The sequence below is a fragment of the Mercurialis annua genome, linkage group LG2, assembly GCF_937616625.2.
Source record: "Mercurialis annua linkage group LG2, ddMerAnnu1.2, whole genome shotgun sequence".
NCBI lineage: Eukaryota > Viridiplantae > Streptophyta > Magnoliopsida > Malpighiales > Euphorbiaceae > Mercurialis > Mercurialis annua.
The window spans coordinates 5,739,393-5,756,563 of record NC_065571.1 but is presented as its reverse complement, the minus strand read 5'-3'; the positions used below and the strand labels follow the sequence as shown (position 1 = coordinate 5,756,563).

Genomic DNA, 17,171 nt, shown 5'->3' with positions numbered 1-17,171 from the left:
TTAACCCATTAATTAAATACTATAATAACTTCGCCAATAATTTATTTTTGAAATTAAAGAGATACTATTATAAAATTATTTTTAATAAATTGCACTTAAATATTTCAGTATTTTAATAAATATTGTGATTAGAGTTGAGATTCTTATTTTTCCATCAATACAAAATAAATAGAGTGAGAATTTACCTGTCCATAAAATCACCTGTCACTTTCTAATCTAAATTTGTAAAGTAAGAGTGTACTGTATTGTATCTCTATTTTACTTTTATATTTTTTAAATTAAATAATTATCTTTTTTAAAACCAAAAGAATGATAAAAAAAATAATTGTTTAACAATGTCTTGAGATTTTATAATTTGTCTAGAATGTTCTTTTTTAATTCATTATTGTTTAAATTTTGGAAAATGTTAAGAAATTATCGTTTTTTTTTAAATTGTAATTTTCTAAAATAGATTATTTTCTAACTTATTTACACTTTTACATATTAGTTTTTGATTTTTTTCTGATTTTTTTAATTTACAAAAAATACCTCTTTTTTAATTCATAAATACTTTTTTTCAGTTTTGGGTTTCACCCAGTTTTGGTTTTCGGTTTTTTCAGTTCGGTCGATCGAACCGGCCGAGCTGACTGAACCGACCGATTTCATAGTCCTATTTTTCAGTTTTTAATAAAAAAAAATTATACTGGAATTTTTTTTATTTTTATCCTATTTTTATAGTATAACAACATTATATATATAGTGTATTTATGGTATTTTTACAGTGTAATAATAGTGTATACAGTGTATCTATGATATTTTTGTAGTATTTTTGTGATGTATACACCATAAATATTGCAAATTCACCATAGATATACTAAAAACGGCAGAAATACACGAAAAAATGTAGATATCCCAAAAAACACCAGAAATACACTGTAAATACACCAAAGATACACTGTAACGTAAATATATTATAAAATCACTACAAATACACCATAAATCAATTTGTTCTTTACAAAATCAGTAGCAATAAACAAATCCATGAATAAGAGAAAAATAAAATAATTATATGAATAATAGAACAATTTTATAAACAAGCAAATTATAGATCTACAATAATTTATTACAAAATGTTTAAATCATCACAAAAAACCTAGAACATTACACAAATCTAAAAACGATATCAAGAAATTCATAGCGCGAACGGAAAAACGACCGGAAACGACGAGAAATCCATTGGAAGTAGACGAACGGAAGCGCGAACGGAAAATACGAATGGAAAAGCAGCCGGAAGAGATAAACTGAAATTCGAAAGAAAAGAAAAGAGAACTTTGAGAAAGAAGTGAGAGAAAAAAAAAGAGTGGTTATGTAAAAATTTAACCTAAGATGAGATAAGATTTCTATACATTGCGAATATTTTTGTAAATAGGTTAGAAAAATAGATATCGTAAGAAATAAGAAAAAGATGGCAAAATAGTGTAAATAAATTTTAAAAATAGGATATTTTGTAAATAATCTATTTTTTTAATAGAAGAAAGAAATTATAGTTTTGGTAATAATTATTAAAACTTTTAAGGAAATAGAAATTTTCAATTAAAAAGGGTTGTACTTTTTTTATTAATATATATAGTTAATATGAATTACTATATTTTAAAAATCTTTATTAATATTTTAAATGAAAACTATCAATGTAAATATATAAATGATATGAATAAATAAAACTATATATTCTAATTTAACTGGTTAGGTCTGATGACGTGTTAGACCAGTTCATGTAATAATTTCTCGTCATTTGAGTAATAACAAAAGCAGTTATAGAAAACCCTAGCCGTCAAGAGTTTTTCTTTTGTCTTTCGCTTCAGCTGTCGTCAATGGTTTATTTTTACCGTTGGCGGTAGCCATTTATTTTTTATTGCTTTAGAATATAATAAATGACCGACTTCTTTTTGTCTTTTTTATTTTTGTGGGTACATCTATCGACGAGGCGCATCAATTTCAATATATATACGAATCAAAAATTAGAGATAGATCAAGACCTTTCAAGATTGAAGATGAAATCGTTATAGGATGTATTAGTTTTTTTTTATATAACTATTTTACAGTGACATCTTTCTTTACGGAAGTTTTGTTGTTCTTTCTCTATGAAAGATTTGTTTGTTTTTTATGAAGAGTTTTTGAGTTTTCTGTAAGACAGAGAAGGATTGGATATTATTGTGATAGAGTAGTTATGTAATTTTGATTTTTTTTTATATAAGGCGATTTGCGAATCAAGGTTTACATCTTGTTCCATGTCATGTCATTAGACGCGGTTATACCCTTTCTGAATTTTTACACCTGTAACTGCTTATTATTATTAATGAAAAATTATTGGATTGTCAAAAAAAAAACTTTGAAACGTCTCTTTTTTTTCTGAATTAAAGGTCAGTCATGTCTTTTAATTTATGATTTGAAATTAAATAATTCTTCTTTTTTATTTTGATTAACTATATACAAATATACAATTTTTAGAACAATTAAGAACAATATTTTTACTTTTAGGTCATAGATCATATCTCTCTTGAATTTGTTCATTTTACACAATTTTATCCTTATTGATATAAAAGTAAAAACAATTATCTTTATATGATTAAAATAGTCGAAAGTGCATTATTTAATTTCGAGTCAAGGATCAGCAGGTTGACCAATCGAACCAAAATTTTACACAAAGTGAGCAATCCATGTTATTTTTTTGATGAAAAAATTAATTAGGTTGAAGAACAAGAAGCACGTATATTCAAGAACATTAACTCAATAACACATCAAATACAAATAGAAAAAGTTGATTATAAACAGATTAAATACAATACTAATAATGGTTTAACATATCAAAATGGAAAAAACAAATAAGTTCAGCAACAGGGTTTATTTGAAGAAATCAAATGAAATAATAAAGATTGAAAAGAAAAAATTAAGAACAAGCAGAGACGGCACATTGTTATAAATTTCAAGAGAAATAGAGTTAGGTTATATGTATCAAATTTTATATTTAGGTCGGTTCGATTATATCGATTATTTTATTTTTATTAAATACCTGTCGTCTATCTAAACTCTAGCTTAATCTGTAAATACAAATTCTATAGATTGGGCATAAAGACCAAAATTCTGACGGTTTTAGTAGCAAAAAGTAAATTTTCATTAAATTTTCTCTTTTTGATCATTATGGTTTTTTATGGCTGAATTTGATATTTTTTTCAACTTGATATTTCTTGCCGTTCAAGTCATGAAACTGGCGTTACATAATACATGTAGGATTAATCTGGTCCACTTGTTTTGTTCTTCTCAGGATTTGGTTATTTCAGTCTGAAAATGACTTTTCTGGAATTATTTGCCAAGTTGAGTATTTAGCAAGAAGACTATACTAATCGACTGTACATAACTTTTCTTGCAGCTCTCACTTTTCTAGTACTGTTTCTTTGTTGAAGAAAAGAAGATGAATTCCGCAATAGATGCTGAATATTGTCGAACAAGCGAATTAAAAGCTTTTGACGATACAAAAGCTGGTGTTAAAGGACTTGTCGATGCTGGAATTACCAAAATCCCTCGAATTTTCCATCAACCTCTGAATGCTTTACTCGATAGTTCACACGCTCCCAATGATTCTGATACCAAGTTCGTCTTTCCTATCATAGATCTTCAAAATATCAAAAATAGTGCAGATTCACGCAAGGAAATTGTAGAAAAGGTACATAACGCGTCAGTAAACTGGGGGTTTTTCCAAGTTGTCAATCATGGGATTCCTACCAATGTTCTTGAGGAGATGAAGGATGGCGTTCGTCGATTTTACGAGCAAGATACAAATCTGAAAAAGGAATATTATACTCGCGATTTAACTAAAAAGGTAGTTTATAATAGCAATTTTGATTTGTATACAGCACCGGCAGCTAATTGGAGAGATACGATGGCTATCCAAATGGCTCCTCATCTTCCACAACCTGAAGAGATTCCAGAAGTTTGCAGGTATGTTCCTAGCTAGAGTGCTATCATCTGCTAATTTATAATTCTGATTTCCTAACAAAAATGAAAACTGCAGAGATATACTGATGGAGTATTCCGACGAAATAATGAAATTGGGGAAGTTAATGTTGGAATTACTATCAAAAGCTCTTGGTCTGAAACCAAACCACTTGGAAGAAATGGACTGTGACAAAGGTCTTTTTGTTTTGTGCCATTACTATCCACCGTGTCCTGAGCCGGAATTAACCTTCGGCACAAGCAAGCACGCCGACAGTGACTTCCTCACTCTGCTTCTCCAAGATCATATCGGCGGCTTACAAATCCTGCATCAAAATCACTGGATTGATGTTCCTCCCACGCCTGGTGCCCTAGTGGTTAACATTGGAGATCTTCTACAGGCAAGCCCTTCTAAATGAAAAATGAATTTTGCATTTTTCCAAGGAAATATAAATCAAATTACGTTTTGCTTTTGAATTTTAAAGCGCCTAAGGTTTGATTTACCTGATGCTTTTCAGCTCGTATCGAATGACAAGTTTAAAAGCATTGATCATCGGGTGCTTGCGAACCGTGGAGAAGAAGCAAGAGTATCGGTGGCGTGCTTCTTTGCCACAGGTTTTTTGTCTGTGCCAAGACTTTATGGACCTATTGAGGAGCTTATATCGGAACATAACCCTCCAAAATACAGACAAACCTCAACCAAAGAATTTTTTGAACACACTAATGCTAGAGGACTTGATGGAAATTCTTCTCTACTTTATTTAAAGTTCTGAAACCTCGCAATCCAATCAACATGTCAAAATCAGTAGTGATCTTATAATATTTTATCAGAATTTGTGATGCTAATATGAAGAGAATAAAATGAGTTTGTGATGCTAAGAGGTCAAGTCAACCAATGAGTAGTTGATTGGATTAATGCTCAAATTACTCTATAAGAGTGTTTGCATGTTATTCATAATTTTTCAATTTACAGTTTGTAATAATATTATCTTATGTATTATTTTTGTTAAACAATTATATTTTTTAATGTAAGTTGTGGTGTTGTTGTGATCGAAGCTGTTGAATATTTGAGTGAAAAAGAGAGAGATTTATTTTCAATGTGGTTAATCTGCATGTACGATATTCGGTTAGCTTATTTATGTCTGTAATTTGGAAAAATATGAGCAATTATAAATCTGATGGAGAAGTATAGAAAGCTTTCTTCATTTTAAAGTTACTATTTTTTTTGTAAATATATAATTTTATCAAGGTATTTTTTTTATTGTTAATACAGTTAATTCTAGAGCTTTGTTGAAAATTACCAAATTTATCCAAAATATTCTCAAATATACGGGCACTTCTATTTTTTTTGGTATCAACACTTTTCGAACTACTAGAATTGCTTCACTACGTGTTTTAGGAATATCTTTTTGATCCAACACATGATTTGTGTTTCATCAAGAATCTCATCTCTGTCAAACGAAAAAGAATGCAATCTTGTTATCAAATCGAAGAAAATCATGCTCAAGCCGAAATTCACTGATAAGTTCATCTTCTTACTCTCGATTTTGTTTTAATTTTAAAATCAAACCTTTTAAAAATTATAATCTTTGGTTTTCATCCGAAGGTGATTTTAGCTAGAAATCGATTTTGGCTTCTTCATCATAATTCTAATATTTCAGAAAAGGATGATCTGAATCATTTGTTCCTAAAATTTAAGAAACATGGTATGAATCATCTATCATCAGTTTCTAAAATTTCAAATCATCAGTAATTTTCATCTTCTTAATGTCATTTCTGTTATAATTTTTGATATGTTTGATATACTTTTTGTGTACATATTGAATATATTAAGAATGTATCAATTGGATTCTGTGATGCTGTGTTTATTTATTATATTTTCAAATTTATAAATATGTTGTTATGTGAAGTATACTTTCACTATACTAACCGTCTATAATAATAATTTACTATATATTTTAACCATGCTTTGTTTTGTTATATGTACTAAATCTTCTATTTTAGTTGATTATATTGTTTTAGCATATTTTTTGTATATTGCATAGTATTAGTTTTGATTGCTATATGTTGCTACTTTTTTTATTTTTAACAATTACTATATTTTGGTATACTTTCTGTATGTTTTATATATAACTAGTTTCGTATTACGTGCTATGCACGTGGCTCGTAACATAACTCGTCAATGAACATATTAGTAAATTTATTACTATAATTATATCAATTTTTATTTATAATTAATATTAAATTAATTAAGAATTTTATAAAAATAAATATAATATATTCGGTTATTAATTTTTTTTCCCATACTGAATTTATTCTTGTTTTGGTTTTATTATAGCTATAATAGCCATAATTAATTTAATTTTATTAATAATATGTTTAAAAATAATAAGATGGAAATTTAAATAATAATATATTGATCAAATACAATATTTTAATTTTATAATTCAATCAAACTAAAAGATAGGTATTCCTACTAATTTGGAGATAATTTAATTATTTTTACATACTAAAAACTAAATTGGAGATAATTTAGTTACCTATTCTAATTAGGATTTTAATTATAATAGTGATTAATTAAATAACTAATTAGTTAATGACTATAAAATCTTTATTTAGTAGTAAACTTAAAAGGATTATTCAGTAAATTTGCCTGTCCCCCCCCCAATCCGTGCTTTTATATATAGTATAGATGTATGTTTGTTATATATGTATTATTTGTTATATGTACTGGTTATTTTATTTAATGATTATTGTATTTTGGTAATACCTTCTAAATGTTTTACTTTTATGTAAACTGTACATTTGTTATATATATGTACTAATTTTTTTATTTTAATGATTATAGTATTTTCTGCTTACTTACCGAATTTTATATACATTATGTATATTATTAGTAGGGAAAAGGGTCAAATATGCCCTCCATGTTTAGCATGAGGAGCTGATTGGCCCTCTATGTTTGGAAAGGTGCTAAAACACACCTAACGTTTTTAAAAAAGTTCAAATATGCCCCTCCTTTTAACACCGTTTGAAAATCCGTTAATTCTTGCCTACCTAGAATCTGACGTGGCTTTTTGAACATGAGTTGGTTCAAACATGTCTTCAATGTTTGACATGCGGTTCAAATATGCCCTTCATGTATGAAAAGGTTCAAATATGCCCTTCATGTATGAAAAGGTTCAAATATACCCTTCATGTATGAAAAAGTTCAAATACGCCTTTTATATAGAAATAGGTTCAAATTTACAATCTTCATGTATGAATAGGTTCAAATATCACCAGTAAGGGTGAGCAAAATTATCGATCGACCAAATTAACTGACCAAACTGATAACTTTCGGTGAGTTTGATTATAAATTTTGGTTTATTAGTTCAGTTTTGATAAAAAAAATATAGATATTTCATTTTTGGTTCGTTTTGAGATTCAATTATTCTAAAAAAAATACAATCAGTTTCGAGATCGATTCAATTTTAAAGTTTAAAGTTTGAAACTTAATTTGAAAAAATATCATTTTAGAAGCTTGAGCTCAAACTCGATAGAATAATTGAAATTCAAAATCGATTTGATTTGATTATCTGTATTAATATTTAAAAATAAAATTTTATGAAAACAATAAAGATTTTATTGTGTTTAAATATATAATAATAAAGAATAATTTTTTTTATTAAAGCTCGACCAGGCACGCAGGCTTATCAAGCGAAGTATTTTGATGCTCAAATTCAATTTGTACTTTTTCATACATGAAGGACATATTTGAACATTTTTATACATGAAGTGCATATTTGAACCTTTTTAGACATGAAAGGCATATTTGAACATTTTTATACGTGAAGGGCATAGTTGAACATTTTTATACATGAAGGGCATATTTGAATTATATGCTGAACATTGAGGGCATATTTGAACCACCTCAAGTTTATTAAGCCACGTCAGATGCCACCTAAGCAATAATTGACGGTTTTTAAAACGGTGTTAGAAGAAGGGGCCTATTTGAGCTATTTTTTAAACGTTAAGTGTGTTTTAGCACCTTTCCAAACATAGAGGGCCAATCAGCTTCTCAGGCCAAACATGAAGGGCTCATTTGACCTTTTTCCCTTATTAGTATAACTACTTTGTTTTTTTTTTCTTAATGCTTCAGAAAGGTCAAAATATCAGTTATATACAGATTCACATATTCTATAGTAATTTCTCCTGATTGACATACATTATAATTTTTTTGAATAGATTCTCCATGCTACTATATTAAGAGTTTATCACTTTTACGACGCATTATTCTCTCGATTAGTTCATTAAACCTCAAATAATTACATAAAAGCTAGCTTAATAAAGGAATTTTTCTTTACGGAATAATAGGTCACTAACAATTACCAAAATAATAGGGTTTATTTTTCAAATGCCTGTTTTTGGCAAACTATTTAGAGAAAAAATGAGAATTGCCCATACAGAAGCTAATTAATCCCAATATTATGGGTTGACCATTCCGTGTTGATTCAATACTGCGCTGACCTTACTTTCTTTAATAATTAAACTTCTTAATTAGAGATATATTGTTACATGCAAACAAAATTTTTCCGTCGCTGTTGTTATCGCTGCTCTGGTGTGGCCGTCACTGCTCTCATATCTTTGATTCTCTCAAAATTTATTAACAAAGAACAGCATTAAATCGATTTTTGTTTACGATCAATTGCAAAATCGAAGCAAAAATAGCAATAACAAACACTGTATAAATTCAAGATCATTGAAATTATCAAAACTTGAGAATCGTGAATTCATGTGTTTGATCAACAATTCCTGCGAGTAGATTTTGATTTAGATACTCCATTACAAAATTTATTGATTTTAATTAGTAGGTCTCTCAGGTTATGGTAAAAAGATTATACTTTCTTTGATTTCAATCCATAGAGAAAAAATAAGATGAATTATTGCATTCAAGTACATATAATTCAAGTGGGATGAAGAAAAAAAGGAGAATTATTATGGAGGTGGAAGTGATATATGAGTTCTTCTCCATTTGTTAGGGCAGAATAATGTTCTTTTCTGGCTGCACTTTTGAAAGACAAAATTTATAAAAGAAAAAGAAAGGAAATAAGATGAATTATTGTATAAAAGATTTACCATAAGTTTAGTTCGACGGAATAAACTATTATAAAATTTGTTATATTGCAAAATAAGATTATAAAATATTTACGATAGATTTAAATAAAAAAAAAAATAGCACATTTATTATATGTTTAGTTTGACATAGTAAAATACTACAGGTTTACTATGTGTTAACCATTACTTTTAATGGAATAAATCATTATAAGATTTATTGTATTATAAAACATGTTAATATCGGTTCACTATTGGTTTACTATTTTTTACCATCAGTATACTATCAATTTACTTATCAATTTTATTTACTTTCAGTTTACTACATGATAAGTTTATTATTATTTTACTATAAGTTCACTTTCAATTTACAAACAGATAAATTTACTATTGATATCAGTTTAGTTATTGGTTTTTCCTATCAATTTACTTTTAGATTACAATTAGTTTACTAAATGTTCATTTTACAGTTTGCTAAAAGATATATTTACTGATCATAAGTATCTCGTCAGAGTTTTATTACCAATTTACTATCAGTTCACTTTCAGTTTACTGAAAGATAAATTTATTGATCGTAAGTATTTCATCAGAGCTTTATCGGTAGTCATCAATGGATAGTCAACCGGTAGTCAACAGATAGTAAAGCGGTGTTCAACCGATAGTGAATCAATAATAAATAGGTAGTGAACTGATAATAAACTAATAGTAAATTTGTTTTTTAAGTACCTGAAACTAATAGTAAACTTAATTTTTTTTTAGGAAGTAAACTTATTTTAATAGCTCAACTAGTATTATCATAATGTCTACAAATTTCTTTTTCCACTTTTGCTTATCCTAGTAAATCTCAAATGAACCTAAACACCCCCCCCCCCCCACAACAAAATATCAAACAATAAATAAGCAGTAAGACATAAAAATTTTCCACAAAATTTATCATTTTCCTCAAAATAAACAGAATCAAGATGACCGAAAAATGATGGAATTGGACCAACATGATCATTCATTGCAACAGAATGTTAGCCAGATCGATATACGCATTAGTTAAAACACATAAACAATTGAATTGAATACGAGATCAAGAAACGGAACCTGATTTGGAAACTTCGAGTTCTTGATCCCTAGACGCCATCTTGATCTGAAGCTATGATCTTCTTCCTCTAAATCTCAATCAGGAGATGGCCTTATTCTCTATACTTTATGTTTCTTTAGAACTTTATAAGAAAACCAGAGAATACTTCTTATGAGATTAAGGAAGGGACCTAGCTATTTATACTACTTAAGGAGTTGAACGGGCTCCCATCAAAGCCCGTTAACTCCAGCCCGCACTTTATCCTCCACACACAAATTAGAGTCTAGTCCCTCTTTATTTGATCACACGGACTTAATAAAACACTGGCCCATTAACTAAGCCCATACTACGGAAGCCCATATCGGAATTAAAAAATTCCAACATTCTCCCACTTGGGCGATGTTAATGGTATAAAACATTCTTAGATATTTAAAAAATATTTTAATATCAAAATATCTTTTCAAAATAGTTATAGTGTTTATCCAGCTCTAATAGGACTTTAAGTGTGGTAGTACGGTAAGATAAAACAATGCTCACTTTATGATCAAATTCTGAATGCATTGTTTATCTTATCGGTCACCATGATTTCTTACTTCATGCAACACAAGTACGCATCAGAAATCATCCTTTATGACTTATAAAAAGTCTGCATGTCTTAAATTCTTTAAATCTCGAGATCTGTATGTATCACAAGACATACAATTAAGGCTTTCATTTTATGCCCCAAGCCTTTGCTTAAGATGATACGTGTCTTAAGACTTTCAATAATGACATGTCATTTCAACAATGTTTGCAAAGAAATCAACATTTCATACATAATAGCAAACATTCAACTAAATTTGTACCAATGCACAAACATACAACATTGTACCCACGTACAAAAACAACATTGTACTAACATACAAAAAACAACATAAGTAGAACAACATTAGCCTCCCACTAAACTAAAGTATCAGAAAACTTCGACAACCCCATGCTAGCAACATGTTTTTGAAAAACATTAGGTCGAAGTCCCTTAGTTAAAGGATCAGCTATCATGTCATCGGTGCCGATATGTTCTACAATCACGTCACCTTTCTTAACCAGTTCTTTCAGTGTCAAATACTTTATTTCCATATGCTTAGACCCTGTGATATTCTTATTATTCTTCGCAAATAATACAGCCGGCAAATTATCACAGTACAACTGGATAGGTCTATATATGGAGTCAACAACGGAAAACTCCATAATAAGATTCTTTAACCAAGTTCCTTGTATAGCTGCTCCATAGCATGCTATAAACTCCGCTTGCATAGTGGAAGAAGAAACTAATGTCTGTTTGACACTTTTCCACGAGACAGCCCCACCTGCTAGTTTATAAATATAACCTGATGTAGATTTTCTATCATCTGAACAACCAGCAAAATCTGAATCTGTGAATCCCATCAGTTCTAGATATTCAGTTTTTCTATAAGTTAACATGTAATCTCTTGTCCCTTGAAGATATCTCAAAACTCTCTTAGCAGCAGTCCAGTGATCCTTTCCAGGATTAGATTGAAATCGTCCCAGAACACCAACTGCAAATGCAATATCCGGTCTAGTGCAGACTTGTGCATACATTAAGCTTCCAACTGCACTAGCATATGGTATTGCTTTCATAGATTCTCTCTCACTTTCATTCTTAGGACACTGTGCCAAGCTCAATTTATCACCTTTAGCAATAGGCACATCCCAAGACTTACAGTTATGCATATTAAATCTTTTTAATATGCGATCAATGTATGCTTCCTGAGAGAGACCTAAGAAGTTTTGAGATCTATTTCTATGAATTTTAATTCCAAGGACATATGATGCTTCTCCAAGATCTTTCATATCAAAATGACTTGACAAAAGTTGCTTTACCTCATGCAACATGTCCAGGTCATTACATGCAAGCAAAATATCATCTACATACAAAATGAGATAAATAAATTTGCTCCCACTGATCTTGGTATATATGCATCTATCAACTTTGCTTTCAATAAAGCCCAAATTAGAGATTACGCAATCAAATTTTAGGTACCATTGACGGGAAGCTTGTTTCAAGCCATAAATAGACTTTTTAAGTCTACAAACAAGATGGGCTTGATCAACCTTATGAAAACCTGTAGGTTGTACCATATAGACCTCTTCATCAAGATCTCCATTTAGGAACGCGGTTTTGACATCCATCTGATGTAGCTCTAAATCAAAATGAGCTACTATTGCCATGATCACTCTAAATGTATCTTTAGAAGATACAGGAGAAAAAGTTTCATTAAAATCAATTCCTTCCCTCTGAGTGAATCCTTTGGCAACCAACCTTGCCTTAAACCTCTCTATGTTTCCTTTGGAGTCCTTTTTGGTCTTATAAACCCATTTACAACAAACGGGTTTACAGCCTTCAGGTAACTCAACAAGTTCCCAAACGTCATTATCACACATAGATTGCATTTCATCCTTCATTGCATTTCTCCATAAATCAGATTGAGGACTAGAAACAGCCTCTTCGTAAGTTAATGGATCAATTAAATGGCCAATATCATAATCCTGTTCACCTAGATAAACCACATAATCCGGAGGAATAGCAGACCGTCTTACCCTAGTTGATTTACGCAGCGGAACTATATCTTGTGTTGGTGGAGTTACTTGAGGCACTGGTTCATGAATGTGCTCTTCCACCACTGGATCAACAACAGAAGTAATATCAACATTTTTGGGTATAGGTATATGAATAACCTCAGTCTGCTTTTCTTTATATATGGTTTCAGGATTGTTTAAATCATCAGCCACATCCAATTCCAAAAACTTAGCTGTTTGTGATTCCACAATTCTAGAACCTCCCTCTCTACAATAAAACTTGTAGCCTTTAGAGAAGTCTGAATACCCTATGAAATAGCAACGAGTGGACCTTGATTGCAATTTAATTTCAGTGGGATTATAAAGACGTACTTCTGAAGGACATCCCCATACTCGGAAGTGATTTAAACTAGGTTTCCGTCCAGTCCACAATTCAAAAGGAGTTTTAATCACGGACTTACTAGGGACTCTATTAAGAATATAAACTGCAGTCTTAATAGCCTCGCCCCATAAGTAATCCGGAAGATTAGTTCTAGACATCATGCACCTGATCATATCTTTAAGGGTGCGATTTCGCCTTTCGGCTACACCATTCTGTTCAGGGCTACCTGGCATAGTAAACTGAGTTACTATTCCACATTCTTCCAAAAACCTGGCAAATGGTCCTTTTATTTGACCACTAACACCATGTTTACCATAAAACTCACCACCCCGGTCAGACCTAACAATCTTGATAACTTTTCCCAGCTGTTTTTCGACTTCAGTCTTAAAGATCTTAAATTTATTAAGAGCTTCAGACTTTTCTTTAATCAAATACAGATATCCATATCGGGAAAAATCATCAATGAAAGTAATGAAATACTTATTATTGCATATTGTGGGTGAATAAGGTCCACTAATGTCTGTATGAATCAACTCCAAAAGGTCTAAGCTGCGAATAGATCCCTTTTTCTTTATTTTGGTTAATTTTCCCCTACAACAATCAACACATGTTTCTAGGTCACTGAAATCAAGGGTAGGCAGAATATCAACTTTAATCAGCCTTTGAACCCTATCCCTAGAAATATGGCCAAGTCTTTTATGCCATAACATGGAAGATTTATCTTTAGATAAGGGTCTTTTAGCAACAACATTTTCAACATTACACAAAGTGGTACAGATGTTATCTGAATCATAACAGAGTCTATATAAACCATATGACAAAACACAACGACATACTACTTTTGAGTTATAAGAGATATTTATACAACCAGATCTTATCTCAAAAGAGTAGCCAAGTTCGTCTAGTATAGAAACCGATATTAAGTTCCGTCTAAAAGACGGTACATACAAAACATCTTTCAAAATGAGTTCAAAACCGGAGCCTAGTTTCAAAGAAACGTCTCCAACAAACTCTACAACCACTTTGGCGTTGTTGCCAACCACAAGCGCTAACTCATCCTTATTTGGTTTCCTCTTGTTTGTGAACCCCTGTAATGTGAAAACAACATGTTTAGTTGCTCCACTATCTAACCACCAAGAACCTGATGTGATATCGATAAAATTGGATTCACATAATACAAGAGCCAAAGAGTTACCTGTATGCTTGCGTTTTTCTAACCAAACTTTAAATTTAAGGCAGTCAGCTTTCTTATGACCTTTCTTCTTACAAAAGAAGCATGTTAATTCTTTCTTAAGGACACCTTTAGAACTACCCACAGCACTAGATTGACCGGTTTCTTTAGGAGCAAAAGTCTTAGATTTCTTACCTTTCCTTTTGTATTGACCCTGAGAGACAAAAAGAGCTGTATTGTTGCGCTCTGCCTTTATTTTGTCTTCCTCAGCAACACATATGGAAATGAAATCATTGACATTCCATGGAACCTCCCTAGAATTATAAGTGGTTATAAGCGTTCCAAACTCCTGTGGTAGAGTGTTCAATGCTTGATGAACTATACAAGCATCAGGAAGAACAATGTCTAGATTTTTCAGTTTATTTTGAATGTGAACCATCGTCAGGATGTACTCCCTAATACTTCCGACACCAGTATACTTCATGGAATATAATTTCTTCAGAAAAGTACCTATTTCAGCATTGATTGACACTTTGTATCTCGAGGATACAGCCTCTAGGAAATCCTTTGCAATAGTGGTATCAGGAAGACCACTCAGCAAATGTTCCGGAATCGACCTCTTTATAGTCAAATAGCACATGCGATTTGTCTTATACCAGGTCGTATAGATTTCCTTATCCACATCAGAACTAGCATTAGTGAGCTCATCAGGCTTAGGAACTTTCAATGCAATATCAATATCTGCTAATTCCATAGCCAGCTCAATGTCTCTCTTCCAAGTTTTGAAGTTAGAACCATTCAACATTACAATCGTGACAGTATTGTTGTTGACCGAAAAGGTGACTGAAAAAATAAACAATGTAACACTTTATTTTTAGCACAATTTAGAACAATTAAATGCTCCAAGCCACAAAAGAGCATAATCAGGAAAATTTTAACGCATCACTATATAAACACCTTTGGGCAGAATACACAGCATGCAATAAAAAATTTCCATATATAGAGTGGATCTGAAAATTTAGCAATCTTCGTAAATTTACCACCTTTGGGTGAATAAACCACTTAGACAACTTCATTTTCAATCATACTACATATATATCATCTTAAATCTAACATATAATAAACACCTTTGGACAGAATATTATATATTTAATTTAAGACATCTCTAAAACATGTAGGATCTTTAATTTATTAAAAATTTAGGAAAAATATGCCACTTTGGTGACTACAATTTTCCACCAAACTTAAAATAAATTCCTACATCGAGATATCCTTTATATTGTTCTACTAAAAATTTATTTATTTATTATGATTTTAATCCTCATGAACATGGGGCCTTTTTTGTTCTAAAATCATAATTTTTAAGTTACATTGTTGATTTTACTATATGAGAATTAAAAAATTCTCCTTTATAATGACAATTTTATGCTCAATGCATATATAAATTAATGAGATACAATATATCTCTTTAATTGTCATAAACTTTAATTATTTTGACTTAATAGTCAAATTAGGATGAATTTGGGTTAAAAGTTTTAAATTTGGACTAAACTGCAAGTTTTTCAGGACTAAATTGGAAGAAAATAAACTTCATGAGAAATTTGGTAAAAGTCCAAAACCATAGGGACCAATCTGGATATTTGTCCAGTATCCGGGCCTTAAATGAAATAAAATAAACTTTATAATCAATCTGGTAAAAGACCAAAAATACATGGATCAATCTGGACAATAATCCAAATTCCAGAATTATCTCCACCGAGCGCGTGCTCTCCACGCGCGCATGGTAAGCACGCGCTCTTATCTCTATGACGCGCGTGGGCCTCACTCGCGAGTGTGGCACATGCACGTCTTCTTCCCTTGCTTTAAGCGGTGGTCACTGTAATTGAAAGAAATAAATTTCCTTCACCCGCATCCAAATTCCAACTTACAGAAAACACAATTTAGGCCAAATTACAACAAAAACTTTACAAAAGTTAACCCAATCTATGCAAAATGAATTTAATCAACTTTATGTGCTAAATGATCAATTAATTTACACACATCCTCAATTGTTTAAATTTCAATTCAATTCTTTAATTTTCTTAACTTAATGAAAATTAAAACGGTTTTAAAAACACGTATCCCAGCTTTGATACCACATGTTAGCCAGATCGATATACGCATTAGTTAAAACACATAAACAATTGAATTGAATACGAGATCAAGAAACGGAACCTGATTTGGAAACTTCGAGTTCTTGATCCCTAGACGCCATCTTGATCTGAAGCTATGATCTTCTTCCTCTAAATCTCAATCAGGAGATGGCCTTATTCTCTATACTTTATGTTTCTTTAGAACTTTATAAGAAAACCAGAGAATACTTCTTATGAGATTAAGGAAGGGACCTAGCTATTTATACTACTTAAGGAGTTGAACGGGCTCCCATCAAAGCCCGTTAACTCCAGCCCGCACTTTATCCTCCACACACAAATTAGAGTCTAGTCCCTCTTTATTTGATCACACGGACTTAATAAAACACTGGCCCATTAACTAAGCCCATACTACGGAAGCCCATATCGGAATTAAAAAATTCCAACACAGAAAACATCTTTAATCTACCCAAAGTAAAGAATTCACAAGACATATTACCAAATAAACTATTATTTTACAGTATTTCCAGCAGTTTATTATCAATTTAATTACTCCATTTACAAACTGGTTTAATTTCGAATTTGCTAACGGTTTTACATATTCGTATTGTTGTTCTTTTACAACAAAATTATCACATAATTAAAGAACTTAGTAACTAACTTCTAAAGTAGCAAATTTCATCAATCCTCATATCAGAACTACATTTAACACACAAACAAAGTCTAAATCTTGTAATTACAATTTCAGTTACTAACTTCCAAAGATGGTCAAGCAATAAACAA

At 30.8% G+C, this 17,171-nt stretch overlaps 1 protein-coding gene across 1 annotated transcript; it reads left to right on the top strand.

Annotated features, from left to right (window-relative positions):
- Nucleotides 1-3,380: 3,380 nt before the first annotated feature.
- LOC126667266 (1-aminocyclopropane-1-carboxylate oxidase homolog 3-like) lies at nt 3,381-5,024 on the top strand. Its single transcript, XM_050360238.2, has 3 exons — nt 3,381-3,975; nt 4,049-4,370; nt 4,488-5,024. The coding sequence occupies exons 1-3, from the start codon at nt 3,449-3,451 to the stop codon at nt 4,740-4,742; spliced, it is 1,104 nt and encodes a 367-aa protein (XP_050216195.1). The 5' UTR covers nt 3,381-3,448; the 3' UTR covers nt 4,743-5,024.
- Nucleotides 5,025-17,171: the final 12,147 nt, after the last annotated feature.

Coding starts and splice junctions, on each gene's coding strand:
- LOC126667266 (XM_050360238.2), top strand. CDS start 3,449: ATGAATTCCGCAATAGATGCTGAATATTGTCGAACAAGCGAATTAAAA. Junction 3,976..4,048: donor GAGATTCCAGAAGTTTGCAG/GTATGTTCCTAG, acceptor TGAAAACTGCAG/AGATATACTGATGGAGTATT. Junction 4,371..4,487: donor ACATTGGAGATCTTCTACAG/GCAAGCCCTTCT, acceptor GATGCTTTTCAG/CTCGTATCGAATGACAAGTT.